The sequence below is a fragment of the Spea bombifrons genome, chromosome 12 (genome assembly GCF_027358695.1).
Source record: "Spea bombifrons isolate aSpeBom1 chromosome 12, aSpeBom1.2.pri, whole genome shotgun sequence".
In the NCBI taxonomy this organism is placed as follows: domain Eukaryota; kingdom Metazoa; phylum Chordata; class Amphibia; order Anura; family Pelobatidae; genus Spea; species Spea bombifrons.
Genome location: NC_071098.1, coordinates 13,360,558 through 13,388,004, shown reverse-complemented (window position 1 = coordinate 13,388,004; position 27,447 = coordinate 13,360,558). Strand labels below are relative to the sequence as shown.

Here is a 27,447-nt window from a genome sequence, read left to right as displayed (position 1 = left end):
GAACGTGGAATGGAGCAAGAGAGGGTTCTAGAACTCTAGTCAGGAACATTCAGGTTCCTGTATTTCTTTTTAAGTAAAACAAGAAGAAACCAAGTCCTGTATCATAGCTCCGAACCCTTATTCATTGTGGCCTGCAACATCCATGTGACTGCAAATGGAATACAGATCTGAGCAGCCTTCTTCATCGGACTCCAAGGCTTAGCGTTTGCTCATCACTCACTACCTATGGAAAGACATTTTTAGGGGGGTATACATTGAGCGAGTAAAGGACTACTTATGATAGAGGAGTAAATTGTAAGGGAGAGGCAGAAGTACAGCCACTCCTTATGGTTTGCCTGAAGGGGAAGTCCCACCAAATCTATGTATTACTATTTTCACGAGCGCAGGACCACCCGTGCACATACACAAAAACAATCCCATTGATTTCAGCGGGGGCACTTTCCAGCTTTAAGTGACTAATATAAATCTGTGAAGATCCTCTGACACGACAGGAGGTGCACACATCTCACAGGAACATCAAGCTCCAGCTTGTGTAAACATCTCCAGAATGGAATATTTCCACCTCTGAGAGATACAAGATATCTGGAAGGGAGGAAGTCAAAGATCAGTTAAAATAGCTGCCTGACCACAATAAAGGCTCTGACGCACATTCAGTGTCTATAAATCATCAAAGAATTATTTGAACCCAACTGTGAGACTAGCAATCAGAATCCAACCCCGTGTATCCAGACTTTTCGGGTTTTTGTGTTTATTGTTTTCTTGACAAACATTGTTACAAATCATATGCTGTGAACCTTTAACAAGATGGAAGATACAGTAACTTCCGAAGAAAGTCATTTAAGGTAGAAATATCACATATGACATCATGCATATGACCCAGCTACAAGGCCAGTTTCCTTGTTGGTTCCATTCATCTCTTACCCCAGACTGTGAAATTGCCCAAAACAGAGTTTGCAAAACTAAGCAATGCCAACACCAGCTCTCACCAGATGTTACCCTTGTGCAGGTTACCCTTGTGTCTCTGTGGGCATCCCAGCCCTTTTCCACTCAAAATAGGCCATATCTTCCTAAGGTGATACAATACTTTGTTCATGTTCTGTGGTTGTATGTCATGGAGTGAACATGCCATTTTTATTATATAGGATATTGTGAAATACATCGCCCCCCCTTAGCAGTGCACTACCTTGTAGATTGTAAGCTCGTTTGAGCGGGGCCCTCCTTACCTGTTGTCTCTGTTAGTCAATTTGTTATATAACATGCTACTTGTTATGTCATGTCTACCCATTGTACAGTGCTACGGATGGTGCTATATTTGATGGTGCTATATAAAACAATAAATAATAATAATACATGTCTGAAAAGAGGTATGAAGTGCAGAAGACACAGTAGCAAAGCAGTAGACTTTTAGCCTAATGCAAGCGTTCCCTAATTCTAATCACTGTATCAGTCGTTTCAGGCAACTCATCTTAGAAGTGGGCAACCGATGTGCCTTCTGGTGTTGTTGAAGCGGCTGGGATAGTCGGGCTATCTTCTGCTAGCCCATGCTGCATTTTATTTTCTGTTGAGTACTTAACCCTATTCCCCTGGAGCCTAAGAATAGACTCCCAGTTGGGCACATTACTTACGCAAGTATCGGAATATGATATGTCTGTCCGTAGAACCTCTGGGCTCTTGTATGCCAAAATAATAGCGATAAACAAACCATTATTTTACATAAGGACGCCTCTTTTCTACACACACCGACAATTCATATAATTAGGAGCATTTAGAATCAAAATGTACATCTCAGTCCGCATTTCCACTGCACAGTGTTAAATTGGACAGAAGATAATGCGTTTTCATGCCTGGATTGAGCTCTGCTGACGCCAGCAGCATATAATTACAAATGATTTCCTATCTCAACTGCATAAAAAAAGACAAAAAAAGATGTATGCAAAACCATTACACTGACGTAGTTTATCTCCGGATACAACGCCAGGTGTATCTAAAGGACACTAGAGCAATGGAACGCAGGTTAATTCCGGCTTGCAGTCCCAGACGTGTTATCACCATTGTACTTTAGTCGTATCGGGTATTTTTTTTTACCGTGATGCCCTTTTTAAGTGTTCATATTGTCAGTTTGCACTTACTCTATATTTAACATTTAAATGCCTGCGCGTGGTTCATTTGACGTGGGTGCTGTCTAAGACTATGCTTACTGATGTAAAAATGGAGCAATGCTGGTAAACGGCGCTGTAATTGAAATGATCGCATGAAAGCATTTCAAAGAACCGATTAAATATTATTCGCTGGTTGCTCCACACAAAACACCAGGATTGCTCCACAGTTGACTTGACAGTTAATGGCAATATTCCTTAATATTTGGCTTTTTATGTGAAGTTGTTTTGATAAACCAGTGTCCAATTCAGTAATTTAGGTTGAAAAAAGTCCTATATCCATCAAGTTCAATCCTTCTACCTATCCTTCCAAAAAGAAGACAAAAAACCCAATTAAGCTATTTTTTCTGATTTTGCCATTTAGGAGGAAGTCAATCAGATTTCCCCTTTGGATCAAAAAGATCTATAATATTAATGTTTATTTTATCATATTTAGGCCTGTATGTTCTACTGTTCTAAAAAATAAAAATATGTTGATTTTTCTTCTGTAATGGAACGTGAGCTAGAATGTAAGTCTGTCCTGAGCGTCCGTTTACCAAAGGACAAGCGAATTAAGTGTTATCCCTTCTAGGCTGAGCTCGTTTCACACTTTGCTGTACACTTATTATTCTGATCTTCTTTTTTCACCCTAACCCCATGCGCTGACTTCTTTTTTTCAGTTACCTCCCCCACTGCTTTGTTCATTTCCTAACAGCCAAAGTTATATCCTAATCTGAGTCTATGACAACCCCAAGACTATATTTTCATAACCTGGTGCTTTTGGTTCCTACCTAATTGTGCTTTTAGAGCAAAGGATTGGGAACAGAGAATTAAACACCACATATTTAAAGGGTTACAAAAAGACATTGTACATCTGCAGTTATATACGGCGTCAGAATGCCATCTCTTTTACCATCTGCCCCACTCAACCTCAAAAGCACATACATATCTTGGTGAAGAGGCAAAAGATCCCATTTTGTTATTTGTGACATTCACAATATGATAATCAATCAAATTGCGATTAACTGTGATTGATAAAGGTATTTTTTTTTTTACGTTTTTCATACCTGTTATTATTTTTCTAAACAGTTGCTTAACTTCACATGCAGAATAAGATTTTTTTTTATAGCTGGAAATCAGCATTTAAATCAGATTTGCTTGTGTTAGTTTCCTCCTCCTTTTAATATTATTTATTTCATGCTCCTCTTGACCTTAACAACATACACCTTCCTTCAATGCAGGGCTGACTTTCTGGGTTAACCTGGCAAGGCTTTGTGTCTTTCTCAGCAAACCGGCTAAAGATTGATATTTGCTCCTGCATGCATCTGACCTCACCGTTCATGCGAAGAAAATGATAAAACAGGGTTACCTGAGCATATGCTATCCTAAGGGCCGACCGAAAACTGACTAGGTACAAAAAATTTCTCAAAGATCAACTTCGTCTTCATCTTTCCCACATTTCCACAGATATGCCCTAAAACAAATCTTTCTGTCGCTAAAAATACTTGTGATAACATAACTTTCCATTTGTGAACCGGATGGGTAAGGATATAATGTCTTTAGAATATATTCTGTATTAAAAAAAAAATAATACAAAATAAAATAACAATAAAATGCAAATAAAAATAATAGGAATGTGCCACCCAGTACATTTTGACACAGACAAGTAGATATGCCAACATAATTTGTAGTTTTTGGGCATGCTTATTTCCTTGTCTCCTAAGAAGATCAGTTTGTCTCTTGCTTATATTATATTTATATCTACAAGGTACACCAAATTGTCTTCTATTATTTTGCAATCTGAAAGAAAAAGCCAGTCACAGAGAAGACATCTCTTCGGAGGGATGTTTCCATGGACACTACTAAACCCATGTTTTGCCATCAGAAAAGATTTGGTGCAGTGATGGCAGATTACTTGCGGACCCCTTAGAGACCTGAATGTAAATTTAAGTCCATTCTGCACCACAAGACCATATAATATAATTTTTTTCTTTTATTCCTAATGAAGAGTTTGAATGCGTCCTGATCCTCCGCAGTTCATCAAACACTCCTGCAGAAAGAAGAAAGGTTGTTGGTATGATACGTGTAACCATTGGTTCTGGTTGCATGTTGTACAGAAGTTCTAATGATTACGCTCAATGTTTCAAGCAACTTCAGTTATGCACCAGAAATAGATTGCTTTTCGGTCAAAGCTGTTTTTTTTTTTTAATGAAACATAATAAGTGTCCAGATTTTGGCTCATCACTCCGTGGGGCCTGTCTTTCAAGGGACCCAGGTCAAGCTCCCCAAGCCCACTCATACCTGAGTGGAGGTCTGTGCAGCTACCAGGACAGACCTTTCCCCTAAGAAATTCCTTCCTCGGTGTCCGTACCACCTGCTGCTGGGCACCGGCATAGGACATGATGCCCCTGCGCCGTCCAACCTCAGAGGAGGCAGCTTTAGGAGAGGTCTGGCTACGGCGGCTGTTGAGGGGGTCCAGGTAGAACCCCATATTCCTAACATTGAATTGAGCAATGCAATGCATTAATACTCTTTTAAATTTATATACTGGCAGGTGAGACAGTACCAGAGTAACACTTTAATAATAAAGTTTGTGGATATCACAGGCATGACTTACAAAAGCCCCGTTTGGACTACATTTTGACCCGTGACATATGGTTCGGGACTACTGTGATGTTGTATAGAAAGTGATATAAGTAAAGAGTGGATTAATGTGTGCATGAGTGAATGAGGGAGAGCATGAGTTAATATGTGAATGTATTGTCTGAATGAGGGAGAGCATGAGTTAATGTGTGGATGAATTGTCTGAATGAGGGAGAGCATGTGTTAATGTGTGGATGAATTGTCTGAATGAGGGAGAGCATGAGTTAATATGTGGATGAATTGTCTGAATCAGGGAGAGCATGAGTTAATGTGTGGATGAATTGTCTGAATGAGGGAGAGCATGAGTTAATGTGTGGATGAATTGTCTGAATGAGGGAGAGCATGAGTTAATGTGTGGATGAGATGTCTGAATGAAAGTGTGAATTAGTGAGTGACTGTAAAAGTGTTTGTGTATCATAGATGTATAATTGTGGAAGGGTAAAGATGGCACTAGCAGGAGGTTTGAGCCTTGGGGACCAAGATGGCACAGGCAGGGTGTATATGGGACAAAGATGGCACAGGCCGGACTGTTTGGGGACAAAGTTGACTTGTGCTGGGCTATTTGGGGACAAAGATGGCAAATCTTATGTGTGTGTAATTTGGGTGCTGGTCAGGTTCTATGTGGGCAGTGTGGACGCCAGGGCTGGCTTTGGGGGGTGCAACCTGTGATCTATGCCTGTAATTTAGGGGGTTTAAATATACCTTTTAATGCCGTGTTTTTATGTGAATTCCAATTAATCTATACCTGCAAAGCTGGGTTTTTGTGTTATTCTGTAGATCCATATGTGCTATGCTATGTTTCCATACATTATTTATGTATACCTGCAAATACAGGGTTAATATGTCTTATTCAGTTGATTAATACCTGCAATGCTGTTTCCATGTATTTATTTGATCTATACCTGCGATGCTACGTTTCATATATTATTATTGTATACCTGCAAATACAGGATTTGTATGTCTGATTCTGTTTATTTGATATATACCTTCAGTGCTGAGATCACAAGTGAATTTCAATTGATCTGGGTTTGTGTGTTGATCTATACCTGCTATCGGCAGCAGGGTCTAATATTTATATATATATATATGGGCAGCAGGGGCTAATAAATGGGTTTTAGATATTTGGACAGGGGCGCAATTTCATTGCTTGTCATAGGCGCTATTTTCGGTAGCTACGCCTCTGATGATGCATTACGTATAGTGTGGTAAGTTCTCATATGCAATGAGATAACCACATGCCGTTAGTGTTGTGCTTTCTAAACAGTCAAAGATGCAGAGAAAACGGTTACCTGCATGTCACCCCCCAGAATCTGCAGCTTTAGTCCTGTGTGACTCAAAATGGCAAATGGAGCCAAAGATTCTCTTTAAAGTGTTAGGTGAGACCCCTTGTGGTTTATTTAGGAATTACAACTAATCTTCTTCAAAGGTCTTTCAGCTAAACTTCCTACAACCAAAGCAAGGAATCAGCACTAACCCAACAAATGCTTGCTACAAATACTATTTTAAAGCACTTATCTACAGCATAAATATTTGAGAATCTCTCATATCATATGGCCATATGTTGCTTATATATCACTTAAAATATGAACCTGCCCATGGCCTCATAGTATGTTCATAGTATCCCTTCTACCTTCTTGCCAATGACTCCAGATACCAGCTTCTCTTGTTCTCTCTGGCTGAGTCTGCTCTCCACGAGCCTGGTGGTGGTTTCCCCAACTTATGCACTCCCTACAACATGTTTTTTGTGGTCTAGCAAGTTAGTAAGGAATTCAGTGGCCCTCAGCACATCTATCTACACCTGGTCTTTTTTTCTGCTAAATGGCAATTTATGGCATACACTGGCTCCCTTCGTCACCTAAATCTCGGATGAGAAGGAACACCTTGAGAAGAATTTGTGATTGAGGTATGAGAATGTGGAGCAGCTTATAGTCACATTTTCAATTGGCATTTTAATTTTGTATAAAGGACTGCTTTTAGTTTTTTCAACATTAACAGCAAATAAGGCCTTCAGGATGTTAATCTCTGATTCCAGCAGCTCGTTTTTTTTTTTTTTATTCAGAGAGCTGATTGAGGAATGAAATTCAGATAACTGCCTAGAGTAACCTCTCGTTCTCCAATCCACCATCCACGCAGCCTGTTTGCAAACACACTTCAGATGTGTGAAATTTTCCCCGGTCAGGCAGCTAAGACAATTAAGCTTTCCTTCAGTATGAAATTGAACCCAATTCAGATACAACAATGCAACCGGCTTTTAGCAGAAGTGCAAAATTAGCACAATGGGCAGCTGTTAACAGATGACGATGTCTGTCGGATATAACTCTTCTCTCCAAGTGGCTTCTGAATTGGTTCCTCACGTGGATGTTTGGCTCGGTTAGATTGCTGACGGCAGGATTAATGCCTTCTTGCTGAAAGGATGTGATCAGATTGAGATCATGCTTAGTCCTCCTGCTTTTCGTTTAAGCACAAGGGTCTATCTTTAGAAAGATTGTGATTATTCAAGTTATATTCCAAGATAAAATATATGTTGGTTCTGTACCATAAATGCAGTTGGTTATGGGTTCTGGATTTGAACCGCTGAGCATGCATATGTTCGCCTTACAGTTTAATGTCACCCTACTTGCTATACACTTGGATGAGTTTTTCTGCAAGTTCTTTTATTTCTATTTTTTATTCCATAGAATGCAGACTATAGTACTTTTAGTTCAAGTCAAGAAATGGACAGTATCTAGATTAAACACTTTTTAATCAAGAAATGGGATCAGTGGCACTATTATATAAGCATATTCAGCTGCTGCTTAGATGGTATATGGAGAGTCTCAGAGGTTGAGGGAGAGATGAGACAAAGATTGCTCGTAACGTTATATGAATATAATGCATCATTTTTAAAATAGACTTGTGATCATATGGATCGTTTCCTAGTTTATGTATACTAATGCTTTTTACTTATACAGTAAATAGGGCCACCCAAATCTTTACTCTTAGAGATGGTGACCTATTAATAGTGGTGTTTGGCTGTGCTGTTGTCCTATTGCTAAATGTCACCAAAGCGCGTTAAATGCTGCAATACAACTTTCTCCTGGTATTCAGATAACGGGAGATAATCTTCTTTCTCTATGAAAGAATGTCTGATGTACCTTGGTTACCTTCCAAACGATCCTACTAGTGGATCAACTAAACATCAATGACTAATCTACAAGAGTGTAAGATCTCTTTTTCACTCTAAGTTATATCACTAGGTTTAACCAAAGACCCCAACACACATTTTATAGGTCACCTACACTATGGTGGGGTCACGTTTACTTTAATGAAGCAGCCAATGTTTCTTGGTATGGGTATTATATAATGATATTTTGTATAATTGGCTTTGCTTTCTGATACTAGTCCTCCAGATCATTCCCAGACCTCCTGGGCAGTCTTTGATCTACAGTTAGGAGACGTCTGCCCAGTCACCTCCTGGTCCCATTCACATCTTGTCCACTTTCCTACCCGTTTGGGACTATCCCTGTCCCACTACCTGCATAGCCCACTTTCTGTTTCCCATCGAGTGAAAGAATGGGATTGAGGGAATCCGGGCCAGTGTACTTTCCACAACGTGCCACATGACCAGCACCCTGCAAACCCGAACAGTACCCATACTGTCCAGCCTAATGGGATTAGAGGAAAGGCACTTAAACACCACCTGTAATAGTTTAAGGACTAGCAAACAACTCAATCTTCTTAATCAAGATTAAAGCTGATGTGCTAAATTAACACAATATTATGTGCGATTGACGATGACACATTTCCTGACCATGTCTCCCCAACCTAGATCCTACTTATTTATCTCAGGTCCATTTTTTCTCTGTTTTAAATCACAACTTGTCATCCTTTTGTTATTGCTCATAGTTGTGTAATATGTATGTGATATTCATAAAAAAATCGTACTTTTATGTTTTATGCTAGGACTCATCTACCCATGGTCTTCTGCTGTTTAAAAAGCTAGTTCTGGAACCCTCTTTTAGATAGGAATATGTGACACAATGTGCAAAGTAAGTGTGTAAATATTTATGCCACAAATGACATCCAACGTCTTAACACAAGCCACAGATTCTTGCCAACAGCAAAATGCCTCTGTGTTCGTGACAATACTTTGGCGCCTCGGATGTCAGCTCAGGCCAGTTCTGATGTCAGTTTAGGCCAGTTCTGCCCCTTAGTGTTCGAAAACATTGGATTTACTGCAGATAAATCACGCTTGAAAAAAAAAAATAGGCAACTGTGATATCCATGCAAAACAAAGTACATATTCTGCTTCAAGCAACAAAAACATACTGAGCCCAGATTGCTAGGTACCCTACTGAATATACCCTATACCCTACTGAATGTACCCTATACCCTACTGAATATACCCTATACCCTACTGAATATACCTGAGCCACATACAAACCTCCAAAACAGTGGGAGTTTCTCTTTAAGAAATTTAACATTATTTGTGAGCGTGATGTAGGTTTATAAGTTAGAATCCATGTGGATTCAAACCATGATCACTGTGATCAGAACGAACCAATTTCTTTAACCATAATTGCAGCATTTCAAACAATAACCTAAAATGTGTACACAATTTCAGCTTTCATCAATGTCTCAAATAGCTCAGAGAAAATAGCCTCCTACTCTGTATCTCAAAACGGCACTCCGTCGATTCTGCCAGTCGGGACACTTTACAAAATAACTCTTAATAAGGAGGGCAAAAGTGCACGAAACCGTACACAGAAATGACATCAATTTCCCCTATTATAGACGAAGGATTGTTGTATCCACGTCTTTTCACCCAGTGGATTCATGCTGCGCAATGCCAACAATTCATCAATGAATCCCGTTTCCAAGCTTATGATCCCATTTGTTGAAAAACTTCGGGAATAAGCAATATTTATTGGAAAAATGTTCAGTAGCCGTATTTCCAAGAGGAATAGATCAGTGCAATCTACCCGCTGTCCCTCATCTGCATTCTGCATGTGTTTGTCTAGAAGCAATGTGTCAGAATAGCCATGTAAAATAAGTGACACTATGATGTCACAGCGTTGTCTTCAATATTGATAAATGCGCTCTGCATTTGAGTCCTATAAACGAAATAAGCCAATGTAACTATTCACAGATAAAACAAACATGTATTACAAACCTCCATGTATTTACCATGAAGGCAGCCATCTTAAATTTGTATTCTCAGCAGCAGGATGATTATTCCTCACAAGTTATTTCTCACCTGTTAAGTTTTTTATTTTGTCGTTGGTTCCGTCAGTCTTTGTAAAGATGACATGAGGAGAAAGCTGACGGCAAATTGATTAATGCTGGCTCGGGCCACTGTAACTCACAGACCTCAGCACCAAAATGATTAAACAGACAGCCAAACAAATGGTACAACATATAGTTTGTTTTAATTAAACAATTGAGTAATGCTAAAAGCTGCAGTGGTGAAGGTTCTTCATTAAACCTCCTAGACTAATAGATTTTAGCTTCTTCCGGCGGACTGGCATTGGACCTGTAACCCCTGACGTTTCATTTGTTGCGTCTTGCATTTTGCAGACACATGAGATCTAGGCATTTACCTCCTGGTGACCACATTATCGCAGATTTGTAAAATAACAGATGGTTCTTTTAGGCCTTAGATTACTTTAAAATTGTAATTTGCCAACTTTGTCTCCATATTAGTCCTCCATGCACAGCCACCCATCACTGGGATTTCTCACCGTTTCCCCTACATTCCTTTTTTCCTTATCACCCCATCATTTAAGGTCTACCATTTAAAGTAAAAGATAAAACTTGTACAACAAAGTACCTTTGAATTACATTTTATCATTTAAATGTCTGCGTTATTTGATAAACATTTGCTTAGGTATAAAGATAATGCAGAATAAGCGACTAGCTGTGCACCTGACCCACCACTGTGATCCGAGAACAAACTGAGGATATGCTTCGTCTTCTCCTATCTATGACAAAAAAAGCACATATCCAAGCATATCATACAACTATACCGGCCTCTCCCCGGGTGATAATAAACTAGGTATCACAGCTGTAGCAGATGAGCGTGACAGATGTGTCGCCATTGGCCGCTCCACAGGCTAACAAATAAACACAGTGATTAAAGTCACAAATGCGCGAACACCTTACAGACCACGGGGACAATCACATCACTGAGCGCAGACCTCCACGCTTCCAAATGTCACACCAGAAATCTCTTTGTTTTAAAGCACATTTAGCTTAAAAGGGATGATAACACGCGGCCAATACATAGTTTGCATCAAGTGTGTTTTTATTCAATGTTCTAGTATGTTTGCAGTTTTAAAATGTGTAAATAAATCCTAGTTATTCATGTTTAAAGTATTCTTATGACAGCATTATTTTAAGTCCTCTCAACGGTGATACGATCAGGCCACTAACGCTACCATTTCCACCTCATAATTATATACCACTGCTAAGATCAAGATGTTTTGAAAGGCTGACGATGACCAGTCTACCATTGACTTCTGGGGATACATTTGCTCTATAGTGTTGATAAGGTTTCCGAGGAACCTGGATAAATGCCCTCATAAGCCATTGCATGAGGGATGATGTTTCTCGTGTTAGGTGGCTCAGCCCCTACACTCCTTTAGCTTGCTGTTCTAATCATGTTTTTCACGTTTCACAAAGTGCTGAAGTCCCCAACGTAGAAGCTCTGAGCTTGGATCCCCACAAGTGAGGGCAATTACTTCAGGAAGGTAATGGGCATGGCTCAATACTGTAGTCTTTTCTGGTTGTACTTTACGTATTTCTGAACACATTCCTCAGATTGTAACCATGTTCAACCCTACACATAAATATTGGCATCCTTGGTAAAATTAAATATGAGCAAAGAATGCTATGAAAAATGTTTAACCCTTTGATCTTTTCTTCAAAAAATACACAAAAATACTCTGCTCAAAAAATAAACCTTGTTAAATATATTTGTGGCACAATTATTGGCAACCCTATGAAATCATATGAGAAAAATATATTTGAAGTATATTCTCATTGATATTTAACATTTTTCTTGGCTGTAAGAAAATGCCCATTTCCACCATTAGGGCAATAATTAAGAATTTTGAGTCAACTGGAAATGTTATGAATCAACCTGGAAGAGGACGCGTGTCTATATGGTCTCAATACACTGGGAAGAGGATGGTTCAAGCGGTCAGAAAACCTCCAAGGATGACGTCACCTACATCACAAGTTGTTTGAAGGGGAGAAAAACATCTACTCTCATCCAAAAACAAACTCAACTGTCTTCAGTATCCCAGACACTACTGGAACGTCAAAAAATGGGATCCGGTTCTATGGTCAGATGAAACGAAAATAGAGCTTTTTGGCAATAAACACCAGGTGGGTTTGGCGCACGGAAAGAGGTAGCCATATAGAAAAGTACCTCATGCTCACCATTAAATATGGTGGCTACTTAATGTTTTGGAGTTGGTTTTCTGCCAGAGCACCTGGATATTTTGTTAGGATACATGGTATCATGGAATCTATTAAATATCAAGAGATATTAAATGAACACCTGATTGCCTCTGTCAGAAAGCTTAAAATGGTTTGTGGTTGGATCTTCCAGCAGGACAATGTTCCAAAAACACATAAAAATCAGCACACAAATGGTTTACCGACCACAAAATCAAGATCCTACCATGGCCATCCAGGCCCCTGACTTGAACCCCGTGGATAACATGTGGGGTGAACTGGAGAGTCCACCAGCGTCGACTTCGAAATCTGAAGGGTCTGGAGAGATTCTGTATTGAGGAATGGTCTCGGAAACCCTTGCCATTTATTCTCCAACCTTTATAGGAGAAGACTGAGAGCTGTTATCTTGGCAAAGGGAGGTAGCACAAATAATTGACTGCAAACTGTCCAGTGTATCCAGATGTAGTCCTTAATCTCAGCACCCTGTCCCATAATCTTGCGCCTTCAAAATTGTGATTAGTACTTAGCACTTTTATAATTTTTCACCCTAAATGTAGTGGTTCCCCTTTAAACTATAGTGCACAAATGTATGTTAAACATGATGCATATCATTGTATATCACACTTTTGTCACAGATAACCATTCCTTTTTTATTTGTCTGACCGTTTCTAATGTTTAAAGGCTATAATTATGCAAAATGTTATGCAAAATGCTGTCTGTGTATTTTCCCTACTAGCGATTAAGTCTGCAGGCCCAGATAATTTGTTCACACAGCAAAGTCGTAAAGAGAAGCCACCTTTGTTGACCCCATGAAGCTGATCTATATAATTGTCCATTTGTTATATCCAAGCTGAATAATTATGTGCCACATCAAAAACAATAGCCAAAATATATGCTGCTGCTCTGAAACACCATATTCAACTCTCTTTACAATCAAATGCAAATGGTCATAATTAAACTAGTAAAGAATTAAATTCTTGCCACAATTTGCATACAAAATCCACTGCGGGCTTCTCAATACTACAGACAGAGTGACAGATATGTTTTGTGTGATCCTGTATTCGCAAAAAACACAGTTTCGGATAAACTTTGCGGGTGTGAAATCAGACAGGTGACGGATAGGGAATAGGTATACAGTATACTGCTTCATCATTATGATCCAGAGTCTTTTAATTAACCAAAGGGAATTTTAGCCATTTAACCTATTTATACAATAGCTGCCCCCGAGTTTCTGTTTAATACCCCATCACAATGTTTCTATTGTAGAGACTCATGAATCGAAGCTACAAATGGTTCTTATGTATGGAAACCATTGTTCGAAATTCTGAAACCACTCACCTGTATTCAAGCAGGGATTTCAACTGTGAAAAAAGCACTAACAGTAATGTATCGTTACAGTGGAATATGGCTTTTCAGCTTTAAAATGTGTGACCGAGACTACCCTGCGGGTGGTGTAAAATTCCCACCACACAGATTATTTAACCCCCAAAAAATTGAATACCTTTTGTCAGTTGGACCATAGTTTTTAATAACAATAGAAAAAAATTCAAAATATCTGGACGCACAACAACGATGAACATAAGTCACCCACTAATAGGTTTATCAGATCCCTTGATCACCTCCATCCATAACTCCCTCTAGAGTTTAGGGACAACCTCTACCCATCAGATCTAAAACTGCCATAAATTCTGTCTGAGGGACCATCTCATAACTGAGTGCCGTATTCTCACCTTTCGTTTTTGTTCTGTCTGAACATATTTGATGTTGTGTATTTATAGAAAAAAGCCAAAATATTTATACATAATATGCTCCAGGTTTTCTGACTTGAGTTTGCACTTTTTATTCCACAGATCTAATATTTGGAGCATGTGTTTCAAACAAGATGAACACAACCCACATAATTCCATCTATGAACCCAATGGAATAGCATGAGATAAGCATACATATAATATGAAGTTGGTAGTGATAATACCGGCAAAGAATGGGAACGCAGACAGTTTCTCAACTAGTAAAATAAGAGATTTTGTTTAAGTAAACCGACACATTTTGCCAAGAAAGCCAAGAAACCCAGTTGGTGTTGAACAGTCCTTGATCTGAGATCCCGACAGTCCTGACAGCAAGAGGGGGAAATGCAAGATGTAGATCCAGGGATGGAGAATGCATATGCTGTGCCCAGAGTTTCATGTCCACCACCTGGACTACTCTGGTCTGACATGATGGCAGCTATAATCAGGGTATGAACAATGGTCAACTTAGAATGGAGTCTATTCTGCCTTTAACAGTGACTTCCTTGTCAGAAGACAGCGTTGGGAATTATAATCCCTTGTTTCCCGGATAACTTTTTGAGCTTCCAGTCTCCAATGGGATCATAAGTTCAGAGTGTACGTCCTGCAATGATACGCGAAATCAAGCACCCAAAGCCAAGCTCAAGGTGTAGTGAAGTAGATCACCCTCATATTATTTATACTTACGGATATGTACCTAAGTACACACATAAATGGAGATGCAACATTTTAAACGTTTTAAAGGTGCTGTCCCATCTACTCTGCTTTAACTTAATGCTTTTTATATTTTTAATGCATAATTAGAACCAAGCCCTAATCCTGCTGGAATTTAATTCTATTATAATTTAGATTTTTGTTTCATGTATAATTTTACTGGGAACATTCATCATGTGACACAAACCCGGCACTGATTTTGCCCTAGAAACAGTTATTTGCGATTATACCTTTGGGCAGCTCTGCTAAGGTTTTTTTTTTAATTTACATACTAGGGAGCGTAGTTAATGTTTAATCTGAATGGGACAGCACCTTTAAGTGACAAACACTGATAGCACTCTACAATGGATCTTGGTGAATAACCCTTGTGATACTGCTCATCAACATGTGGCTTTCCCACTGCTCCCTATACCCATTCAAGTGTGTGTCCACTGTAGGAGCAGAATTATAGGAGAATACCAGAAGCAGCAATGCCCCCCCCCCCGGCACTGCCTCACAGATCTGCATTCAGAGACCACCGACTGGTAGGGAAGGCAGCCACGGCTGTATGACAGCATCACGTGTCCTTCAAAGAAAATACATGGTCCAGTTTACTTTCCATTACAAGCCACTCTTCCTCTTCATCGGCCTTGGCCTACGGGGTTTCAGAATGGTGTAGTTGGAGTAAGTGGTGTGCCAACTGGATACAAACGGGATGTAAAAGGCACGATAGAGCTTGGAGGACCTGAAAAAAAAGAACATTATATTTTTTTCAATTAAGCCAATTTCTAATTCTCTAAGCCTTGCCTTTCAGTAAATTATATTAAGATTGATAAAATGAATATGAAATTAGGAAGCATGAAACCTTGATTAACGTATTTTCCGTTTATGTTCCGTTTGGGAGACCCGGAGATTCTGACTGTGGCATGTGTGGCATCCGATTGACCTCAATTCTTTATTGTGACCGTGTTGAGTCACTTAGAAGTTCCTAAGTTACTATTTATCACACACATTAGCTGCCTCAAGAGGGCACAGCTGTATGATATGGAACGCACGTGAGATTAATGAGCAATTCTAGTGCAAAGTGGGGCACTCAACAGGGCCACTGCACTGGTTACCATGGTGACTACACCATTTCATTGTTTGGCACAATAATAACTCTTTAGCGCTCAATTCATTAGTGATCAAGAGTATGGTGTCCAAACTGGTAAGGAGCATTAAAATGACTCCCTGAAACATGTATCTTTCATGTGTGTAACTAATTATGTGAGTGTGGAAGGGTCAAGCAAACTACAACGGGCTTATTCACTAAAGGGAGAGTTCAACACTCTGAAATAATCTAAATCTTTTCTTTTTTTCTTTTCCTTTCCAGCTGTCTGCTAACCTGTAATTAGCAAACGTTTAGACTGCTTTCCCCGCTAAGTATTCTGCGCTCAGCTTGTGTATTGCTGCAGCGTAGTCTTTCTTGGGCATTTATTTATGGAAAATGTTGATTCCTCCCTTAAAGATTTCCCTGTATGTAAAGAGGCTAATCGGCTGCGTGTGTCAGCAGAACGGTACAAGAAAGAATTAGAAATGATATATCGGTATATACATACACCAACTACATATTAATGTCTGTGTAGTTAGAATGTGATGTCATAAAAGTTCCTGTTGGCGTAATGGAAACGTCCCAAAACTTTTGTCCACATAGTGTATCTGTTTGCAACACATTTCAAAGCTTTAACTGAAATATTTTACTCCTCTCCCTTTTAAAATTTTTAAAAAAGTTAATGCCAACATGAGCTGTGCAGTTGTGCAGAAAAACAAGAGAAATTATACTACGCAAGCACTAAATTAAGGTAATAAAGTAACCTTTTAAAACACAATTTTTGGGGGTAAATCCAAGCTATTCTAATAGTCAACAGTAAGTTCCTCTGCGTTTGTAACCAAAATAAAACCATATAGCGCTAGGGAGTATAACAGTATCGTACCCGAGCGAACGATTACTTTACTCGCCATACACACGAGTGACTGCTGATACTACCCTGAACAAAGGGGAGCGAGCGACTTCATCTCAGGAGACCAATTACACAGAGAGTAAGCGATGAGTGTCTTATAGCCGGGAGCTGTAACAATACGCAGGAATCTTAGCACTCGCCTTATCCGTAATGAAATGGTTCCTGACAATGAAGTGTCTGCTCCGTGTAATTAGGAGGCTGCTCTCTAATTCAATTACCATCAACATGTATCAGAAAGCCATCTCTGGCTGTGCAGAGCCTGACGTCAATGCCGGCCTGGCTACCGCCCCCCCCCCCCACCGGGTATACAGCGGGCTGCAGCTGGGACGTTCGGCTGCCAAATCATCGCTATTAACTCTTTTCCCTATCGGGAGATGGTTAACCATTTGTAGTACAGCATGTTCAGATTACGCTGATGATCTTACTTTTAGCTCTTTCTGGGTCTGACGCAGAGGACTAGGGGTCTTTGTGATTGTATAAAACAACTCAACTTAAGCCTGCCATCTATAGCTGTTAAATTCATTTGGGTTACATACAGTACGTGGAACATATACATTTTAAATATGGACCAAGGTTTCCCAACCGCACATTCATCTTTGGCAGGGTTAGAAACATACAATTTGATGCAGGAAAAACCCACTTTACCCGTCTAGTCTGCCCCTTTTTTCCCCGATGTAAAAACTCAGACCCTAATCAGTCCTTGATCCTGTTAGTCAGGATAGCGTTATAGCTATCCCAGGCAGGTGTCAATTTAGCCTCTACCACTTCTGCTGGGAGGCTTTTCCACTTATCTACCTCTCAGCAAAGAAAAGCTTGCGTACGTTACATCTAGTTTAATATCTTGTTCTACCGTTTATTCTCCTTTAAAATAAACTTCCCTCCTGTACTTGGTTAATTCCCTTTAAGTATTACATGCTTCTATACGTCTCTCCTCCAAGCTGCATATTGAGATCCTTCAGTCTTTCCTGATCATGTGGTTTGGGCCGCATTCCTACACAGGGTATTGTTTAACCTCTACAAATTTGCCAAAAAGATGACATTATCTAATCCAAACATGGTGCGGGTTTGACAGAGAGCACATTTGTGCGTTTACATTTCTTGTCTAACATATTTTACAATGATTCAGGTAACAAACTCCTTTTCCTCGATGCCGTTAGGTGATGAGATGCTAGGAGTTGATGATACTTCCAGCATTTGTAAATCCTATACAGCTTCCAAAGAGCGTATGACCATAGTAAATAATTTCCAAAGACGCTAATCTGCATATGTGCTGCAATAACAACGCGAGCAGCATAATTAGAGGTTAAATTTAAAGTACAGCCTATAGAAGCAGTGTGTCTCCCCGATGCAGGAACAGGCGTAGAGCGCGCGTAAGCATGTGCGTCAAAAGGGATTAGGAAATGCTGCTGCCTGCAGAGACTGGAGATCACTGGGGCATCTTTCGCTGCTGCAGCACAAGCCTTAAGCTTCGATGGGAGCCTTAGTGCGACGAGTGATTAATGAAGCATGGGCCCCAGACAGACGCTTGTCGAATGGTTCAGTGCCGGACGCTCTGTGATAAAAAAAAATTCCCAGGAGTCCAGCCTAGCGACACCACCGTGATGTATATTGATATCATTACCTGCAGTATAAGCATGGTGTCTGTACCCGCAAGAGCGCAGCACACCAATACGGGCTGAAAACCATATCTGATACGCTCTACACGCCTACCCTCTTATAATACATCTTTGGGGTGCCATAAAGTGTGGGGAATATTTCTGCCATTATACAGTCATTCGCAAACGCCCCACAGGAATGTGCGTTAGACTAAATATTTTATGTTTTTGTCAGCAGTAGTATGTTCTTTGCGTACTTGTTTCAGTGCATGGTATCTGTATGGCGGCTATAGAAGTGATATTAGTATTCCGAGTTCTTGTGGTGGGAGGTATACCTTCAGATTGTGACGTTAGAACAGCAGGGGAGAAATGGATAGGCTATCACACATCGACTTCGGCCGTACCAGAAGGGACACACTCGTGCTAAAATGAATAAATCTCACGTAACGAGCCAATACAAAAGGTCGCAGAGTATCGCCGTGCATCAAAGCATGCTAGTTTCGGCTCTAAATGAGAATCAGATGCTAAGTGAAGCACTTGAACAGGTGGACCATCTGATTATAAGCTGTGTATGTGCTAAAGCAGGTCTCAGTGTAACCTTTCACAATAAAGTACATGAAGGATGATAAAGATGAAGCTACTCAGCATGTTAAGGAGCTAATAGGCAATTGTTTTCGCTATCAGCACCAAGGCTAGTTTTCCACCGGCAGACTGTCATATTTTAGGGACGAAAAAGAGATAAAGCTTAAGGGCTGAACACGTATGCTGCGCCCACTCTCACCCAATGCCCATTTTTACCAGGCTCTGGCTACTTTCAACTCAGGTCCTTCCCATTTTATGACTATGTCCCCCTCACAGGGGCAACTGTAATATAAAGCTGGTCCTCGGCAAGGTTTTGATTTGGAAAAGAGTGCATTTGATGCCTGTTTTGGATTATTGATAATGACTTGCTTCCCTGCACTCAGAACACCTCCCTTCTCCACGCACCTCCATCTACAGACATCTTTCAGGAATGGGGAGTGATAACTTAATTTGGTAGAATAATCAAGCGATAATAATAACAATAATATAATAATGGGGTAAAACAATCACCCAAATAGTGTGACAAGTAATCATAGGTGGCAACCATACTGTATTTCCTGGCCAGTCTTGACAACCACATTCATGACCTGGCTGTGTCAGCTAACGCTTATCAGGGCTCCTGGCAGCTCAGTAAGAATAAGAGATTGGGTATTCATAGGTGGAACATCCCTCGTAAGTCATATATATTAAGGAAAGGGATATATCTGAGGTGGTATGTAGGCTAGTAGCTAACTGGCCTTTGACTGACACACTGATAAGAGAGATTTCCAGTGGATAGACTGGTTACTTTTGTTTGTTAAATAGGTTTAGTAGAAATAGTGAATTATAAAAAGTAGCATTTGTAAAAATGACAGCTCTACAAACTTCAGTTTTGTTTTAATGATTCAGCAACGTTCTGCCAAAAAGCTGTGGTGTCGTTAGGGGCGTGAATACATAGCAAACTTACAATGGTCGTTCTCTTGGGCATTAAAGTGGACGATGTACATTAATCAGTTGAGGACATGACAACCTGGTGGGAACTGTAGTTGGAAAGCACAGTTGGAGAGCAGTCCACTGGCTACACCAGCTCCAAGACTAACATTCTACTTCAGTTAAAACTAGTGACAGCACAAGTTCAACAAAGTACACGTGTCTTTTGAACAGGTACCAAAAGGAACCATAAAGAAACAAAATACACAAATTCTGTTTCGACAATCAATGCTTGGTCCACAGTGTCTGTACTAATCTCATTTGCAAGTACCAATGTCTGTGGGCGCATGTTTTGACCAGACCAGCAGCTCTTTCGACTTGATCCTATTAGGGATAGTGTGTGTGCCCTGACAGCTCCAGCTGGGAAGGTGTGAGGCAGGCATTTTAATTATCCCGTTACCACGGCAACCCAACATTTCATCCTTGGTTGCTCGACTTGCAGCTGCCAAAAGAGAAAGTGGCTGTACATCTCAGTGCCGCGTGGGCTCCCACCATGAACCTTGCATTTGGATAAAAGCTGCAATGATAATTATGATAATAATAATGGGAATGATAATACGAACTGTAGCAACAACTAAATATACCTGTTACTTCAACATAGTTTGTGCAGGTCACCACAGGGGGTCAACTACACAAAAAGTAGGCGCTAGTTCACAAGGAATAGCAGAGGGTTTTCTCCACTAAGATATTAAACAGGCCAGCCATAACACAAGGTAGTTAGGTCTGGAGAATTAGTAATGCCAAGGCAGCCACGGCATGGGGCAATCACATCGGGAGAATTAGTCAGAGTTGCCTGATATTCAATGAGGACTCAGTTCTCGTCACGAGGATCAGGGACGTACAGGGGATTACATTGGGCACAGGCTGATGAATAACATATGTGTGCCACCTACTGGATACGTGTAGGGGAATGCTATGCTCTAATACTTTTAGAGTGCATGGTCAGGCATCTCAAGCCAGGGCCGCACATTAAAGCATCGGATCTGCTCCATGAGCAGCAATAAAAGTGGGCATTTGCCTGATGGCCAGTCCAAATCTTGTAAAGAGACCTTGCGAGCTACTGGAGGTAATTACTGGATGACGAGCTCCATCTGTAGGGTTACATTCACCAAGGAATAACTGACGCAGCTCTGGAGTTAACAGTTAAAATCAGGGTGATTGCCAAAGAGGTCAATGGAATGTTACTGCTTATTACTAATGATGTAACACATGAGTAGTACTGATGAGTCCAACTTCAAGCAGGGAGATAGAGGTGACCAAACACCTAACTGATATTTCTTGAGGGGAAGGAAGTAGCAGCCGATAATATGCGTGAGGTTCAGCTGTCAGAGTAGTGGAGGAAGCCAACTCTAACGGATATGCTCATTCGGGGTACCAAGATCCGTTACAGAGAGAAATTCAGAATCCAGAATTTTTTTTATGTCATTATGAGGGAGTTCATCAATATAATGTTTAACATGGACAGAACAGATACGAATGTTATTACTTGTAAATCGGATGCGCAGCTTCCAGAACAGAACAATGAATGGGTTAAAATACATGCTTGTATACATGAGTGTTTTCAAACACAATACAAAATATAAAAGAAAGACTATAACACTAGTTATAGAATTCACCCTCGTTCTAAAGTAATTCTTATGGTGATCTGGAGCTACATGACTCCAAGGAAAATGAATCCAGCTTGTTAGGTCAGCCTTAATTGCGACTGCTGGTACCTTTGTTAAAAGACGGGAAATAATGGAATCCATACAGCTGAAGAGCTGCCCATCCTGAAATCTAGCTGAAGCAGAGACGTGTGCTTTTACGTCAATGCTGTATACCTTAACCTGACAAATGGCAAGAGAACAATAAAATGTCATTACTGAGCCAAGCTTTTTTCCCTTTCTTTCTTTCTTCTCTGTGCTCGTGGGACTATAAAGCAAAGCCTCGTGTCTGATCTCCAGAGGGAAGAGACGAGCTGCGTATCAGGATGCTCATGTGTAATGAATGGTAATACCCTAACCTTGGAACCTGGATTATTGTCCTCTGCACCTAAGGGGCTTGTAATGACGCATGAGCCAAATGTGCCAGGGAAACAAAACATAAAAGATGAGGAGGGTTGCAAGTTCAGATTTAATGGTCTTCTCGGGGGCTCTTCTCATCTATGGCACTTCAGTAGAACATCGGTCTCCTCTTAGCTGCATGCTTTGAGAGAGCATAGGAAAATGAAGGCGTCCTTTACAATGAACTGGAGAGACATCTCTCTAATGAAAGCTGTCTGTTATTGACCAACACAATCACAATGGAATCTTGCACTCAGGGGTAGCGTATGGAGTATATGCCACAAGCAGGCCCCACTTGGTACTTGCCTTAATATTCATACGATCCTAAAGATATTTTGCAATTCTTTTAATAATCATCCACCGGAAAGACATTCTCCTATTAATCTTTATCTTATAACATTCTTTAAGGTAAAAAGTATAAACACATGCACTGCAGCACATGGTTTGGATCATTTAGAAATGTACTTGTTTTTGAAAGAAAAGCACATTTTGTCCATTAAAATGACATGAAATGGATCAAAGGTTGTTAATGCTGTAAATAACTATTGTAACTGAAAATGGCTGATTTTTTATATTATACCTTCATAGATGCACAGAGGCATAGTATCACCCCCTTCACTCCTGTGTTCCTTTGGCATGTTGTGTTTGCTAATCTAAGTTTACGTTTAGCTCCTTAACGACCAATGACGTGACTGCACGTCACTGCATCTAAGATTGCTTTCTTCGCTTAAACTGTGAGGCACTCATCAACACTGAAAACCCACCCCAGGACGCACTGTGAGAGATTTTGCCTCTAGCAAGAAGGTGGCTTCCTTTCAAAGAAAGTTTCCAAGAGAGTCTCTCCAGACCCTCCTGAGAACTCTGGACTCCCCCTGCAGGTTGAATACAGGTACTGCATTCAACCATGCAAGTCAATAAATATAAGTATAAATATAAGTCAAAATATAAAAATAAAAAAAAAGGAAAATTTTTATTTTTATTAAGTGCTAAATTAGCACTGTATCTTCCCAAACATCAATGGAAAGAGTACGGGGTGTCTAGTTTAAAAATATATAGTTTAATGGGGCAAATTGAATTGGCCAGGTTCAAAGATGTTCCTCATAAGGCATATGCACAGACTGGCCAGATGTCAAAATGAAGAGGAAAAAAAAAGTGAACCTCTCAAATGTGGCATTTTAGCCCCCAAACAACTAGACAAGGCCATGCATTGATGTTATAACTGTACTCGGTGGATGTTGCTGAACACATATTGGGGTGTTGTTTGACAGTGACATATACCTGGGGCTGTAAATTCATACCTAAAGTACAATGTGTGTGGGGAAAAATAGACAAAAAATGACTACCACAAACCCTGTCAAAGGCTGGTGGAAGAATTAGTGCATTAAAGAATTAAAAAAACAGCATTTGAAATACCTTGGGGTGTCTAGTTTTCAAAAATTTATGGGGTGAATTGAATTGACCGGCTTCCAAGATGGCCCAATTAGTCCAAGTTGAAAACCTGAATTGCTCATGTCCCTAATGTGGCCCTTTAGTCCCCAAATAATCTAACAAACCCATGCATGGGTGGTATTACTTTACTCAGGAGATGTTGCTGAACACATATTGGGGTGTTGTTTTAAAGTGACATATTTCAGGAGCTGTAAATTTAATGTGGAAAAAACCCCACAAAATAAATTACTACAACACATGCTGGTTGTAGAATTAGTGCAGGGAAAGGGTTAAAATACCAGCATTTGGGGTGTACCAAATAGTACATGGGGCCGAATGATCAGATTTGGGAAAAAGTGGTTTTAAATAGCATGAGTAAATATCATATATATTTATAGATGAGTAAAATATGTTTTAAATAAAAGTGAGAAAAAGTGTTTTTTCAAACTCTCACCATACTTTTTTTCTGAACCCCCCCCCCAATATATACCTTGTGTGAGTTCACTAAATGAGATAGAAACTTACAGCTAACCAAGAGCACCACAAAAGTGTTAAAACAGCCTTGGTCATGGAGGGTACAAAAAAAACAAAACAGCCTGGTCCTAAAAGGCTATTTGATCCTTAGAAAATGATTTTGCAATTATGTTAAACAGCTAGAAATGTCCTTGTTTTCCATTAGAACAGATAAGTGACCACAATCTTTTGAACACGTGTGTGTGTGTATATATAAAGGCAGGGATTTGATCAATGAGAAGCTGCCATCAGTCTAGGTCAGATGTCTCACGTGTACCTTTAAACACACAAGTAGGCAACATGGCTATACACAGAAAAGCAACTGCAGACAGGGGAGCTCAGAGCACCAAGATGAATTCCTTTTGATTTCTAATGGGGCTCTGGAGTAAACAAGTTGGTTGATTATTCCTTCTCCAGAATATTCCTCTTTCTGAGCTGATAAATCCCTCCATCTGTATATAGTCTTTATTAGAGTATGCTGCAACATGAGGCAGAGTAAACTGTACACTGCAGAACAGTCAAACCCAAACAGTCAAGACACCAACTTACATCAGATTTAGATTCTTCCCCATTTGGGTACACTGATTTACTGAAAATGATTAATAACTTCTGCATACCTTGTAGCATCCAGGAATGGCTTATACGCTATGACTGTCCAATCTTCCTTTGCAGAATAGCGTGGCTCCCGTGCAGTCTCAGTGACAGAATCCAAATCAACCAAGTAATGGCACTTTGAAATATCCACCTAAAAGAAGTTACATAGGAAAAGGTTAACATCCTATTCTTGGAAGGTTATGAAGCCTTGGAATGCAAATTATAAAAATGTTACTGATAGAATTTGTGGTACAATCCAGACACCATCTCCAATTACACATCTTTGAATTCTATGGTTTAACATATCAGGACATAATAACATTCATCTGTTCCTTAGCATGTCTAAAAATTAGGTAAATATAACCTCAGATGAACAAAAACACGACATATTACACCGTGTCATGATTTATTCAACAACATGGAGAAGCCATGTGTAAAAAGCTAAGTACACCTGATGATGATTCAATAGCTTGTATAACCATCTTTAGCAGCAATAACTTGAAGTAATCGTTTTCCGTATGACTTTATCAGTCTGCCACATCATTGCGGAGGAATTTTGGGCCACTCTTCTTTACGTTCCTTCAGTTCATTGAGGTTTGCAGGCATTTTTTTATGCATAGCTTTCTTAAGATCCATTCACAGCATTTCAATTTGTTTAAGGTCTGGACTTTTACTGGGCCATTGCAACACCTTGATTCTTTTCTTTTTCAGCCATTTTGCTGTAGGTTTGCTGGTGTGCTTGGGATCATTGTCCTGTAGCATGATTCAATTTCGGCCAAGCTTTAGCTATCGGACAGATAGCCTCACATTTGACTCTATACTGTGGTATACAGAGGAGTTCATGACGGACTTACTGACTGCAAGGTTCCCAGGTCCTGTGGTTGTAAGACCAGCTAAAATCATCACCCCTCCACCACCAAGCTGGACAGTTGGCATGAGGGATTTGATATGCTGTATTTGGTTTTCGCAAAAGATGGCAATATGCATTATGGCCAAACATCTCCACTTTGATCTGGTTTGTCCAAAGGACATTATTCTAGAAGTCCTGTGGTTTGTTCAGACACAATTTAGCAATCCAACCCCAGTAAGCTTCTGCTGTAGAGAGAATACGGTCGGTCCTGTATATTATATGGTTATATTAGTGAGATCCTTTAAAGTCTCCCCAAAAATTGACTTATACATTATGCATTAGGCCAGCTTATCCCTTCATAGTGTGAAGAAATAAATAAATAATATCATATCATATAATGTAAGTAACCTAGAACTTTGCAACTGTTTGACCAGAAATTGTGTAGAGCTAAGAGTAAAGAGGCTCGGCATTGTAAATACAGCCACAAATGATACATTAACTGACGCTTCAGAGGACTTCCAACATCTTTCACTGTCAAGGTTGGCATTTGTTTCCTTGACAAATTTTCAGATGCTTTCATGGGAGGAAAACAAGAAATCAATCCTCTCCACATCACTCTTCCATCAGTAAGACGCTTAACGGCAGCTTTCGCCTGATACCATTATTTGTTGATTTTAGCTTGTAGAATAAAGATGTCCTGTATAGACACATCTGTCATCTGCAAGACATATGTGCTCTTACTACTGGGTACTGAAAAAATTGTATGTTATAAGGGACAATGTGCTGAGAGAAAAAAAACATTTTCAGCTGGTCAACCTCACAGAAAACGAGAAAAACATTATAAGAGGTTACTGTACAGAGATTATCCTGCTTAAAACGTATGTAGAGGAGGATGATCATACTGCAAGTCATGTGTGGCATTAGAAAAAAGATGCACAGTGGTTTCATAAAGTTACTGAACTAAAGGAGAAAGTGTGCCAATTGAGGTGGTTGTTGTGGCATATAAGATGACCACCACACAAGGTCATTTTAGAAAGAGAGTAATATATGTATTATAATGCTGGGATGGATGCAGATGCAATATGGATTGCAAGGTGGATTACTTTTTTAGGGGATGAAGGAGTTTCCTTTGCTCCTAAGAGCACACTCATTTCAATGGCGAGGCCAATAAAGCCAAAACGAACCACTGGAGCTGCTGGTTGCCTTATGTTTAAATCCTAGACAGCGTTTGTGTTATATATGGGTATGTTTGTAGCTGCATGTAGTTCTATTTCAGCATTATCTATCCCAAGCTGAGCTAGTCTCAGTTGTTTTGAAAAAACAAAATACTGTCTGCGCTTCTCACCCTAATAAAGTTGGCAACAAATATATAAACATAATATAAATGAGAGGTTTTGGTTATATGAATTGGCCAAAGCATAATTAAGCTCACCCGCCACGTCAAGGCACACTCTCAATAGGGTGAGATCCTACTCTCACCTCCTACATAGTGGGCACACAAAGCAGTTTATACTGCTACCAAAACCTTATTAATGTGTTGGGGGAGGTGCAATTAAACCTCCTCCCAATTAACCCCTGGACAGCAAGCTGCAACCAGACCGATGAGGAGCCAACAACCTCAAATATGTGCAAACAGGGAAAAGAAAAAATGTCGGTGCGCTAAGCTAGTCTCAGGCTCAAATAATACAAATGTATAATATGAGGCCTACCAAACAGTGTGAGCATGCTGCAAATACAGTGTGTTGGCTGTACAATGTATACAAAAAACAAAATACTACTAGGGATCTCACCCTATTGAGAGTGTGCCTTGACGTGGCGGGTGAGCTTAATTATGCTTTGGCCAATTCATATAACCAAAACCTCTCATTTATATTATGTTTATATATTTGTTGCCAACTTTATTAGGGTGAGAAGCGCAGACAGTATTTTGTTTTTTGTATACATTGTACAGCCAACACACTGTATTTGCAGCATGCTCACACTGTTTGGTAGGCCTCATATTATACATTTGTATTATTTGAGCCTGAGACTAGCTTAGCGCACCGACATTTTTTCTTTTCTCAGTTGTTTTGACACAATCTGCATACTCCACGCTTCCATATAACCTCGCTTTAGACAAAGGTCTCCATTCCTGGTTGTACATACATTATTTATGTATGAATGAAGATGATTTGTGCCA

General features: G+C 39.9%; 1 protein-coding gene across 2 annotated transcripts in view; it reads right to left on the bottom strand.

The window, feature by feature from the left end:
- Positions 1 to 14,554: 14,554 nt before the first annotated feature.
- ALG9 (ALG9 alpha-1,2-mannosyltransferase) overlaps positions 14,555 to 27,447 on the bottom strand; it is a 53,942-nt gene continuing 41,049 nt past the window's right edge. For both annotated transcript variants that reach the window (XM_053452617.1, XM_053452618.1), the window contains exons 14-15: positions 24,442 to 24,569; positions 14,555 to 15,440 (exon numbers count right to left, since the gene is read on the bottom strand). In XM_053452617.1, the coding sequence (XP_053308592.1) occupies positions 15,317 to 15,440; positions 24,442 to 24,569 (252 nt within the window). In that variant the 3' untranslated portion in view covers positions 14,555 to 15,316. The remainder of the gene's footprint in view (positions 15,441 to 24,441; positions 24,570 to 27,447) is intronic.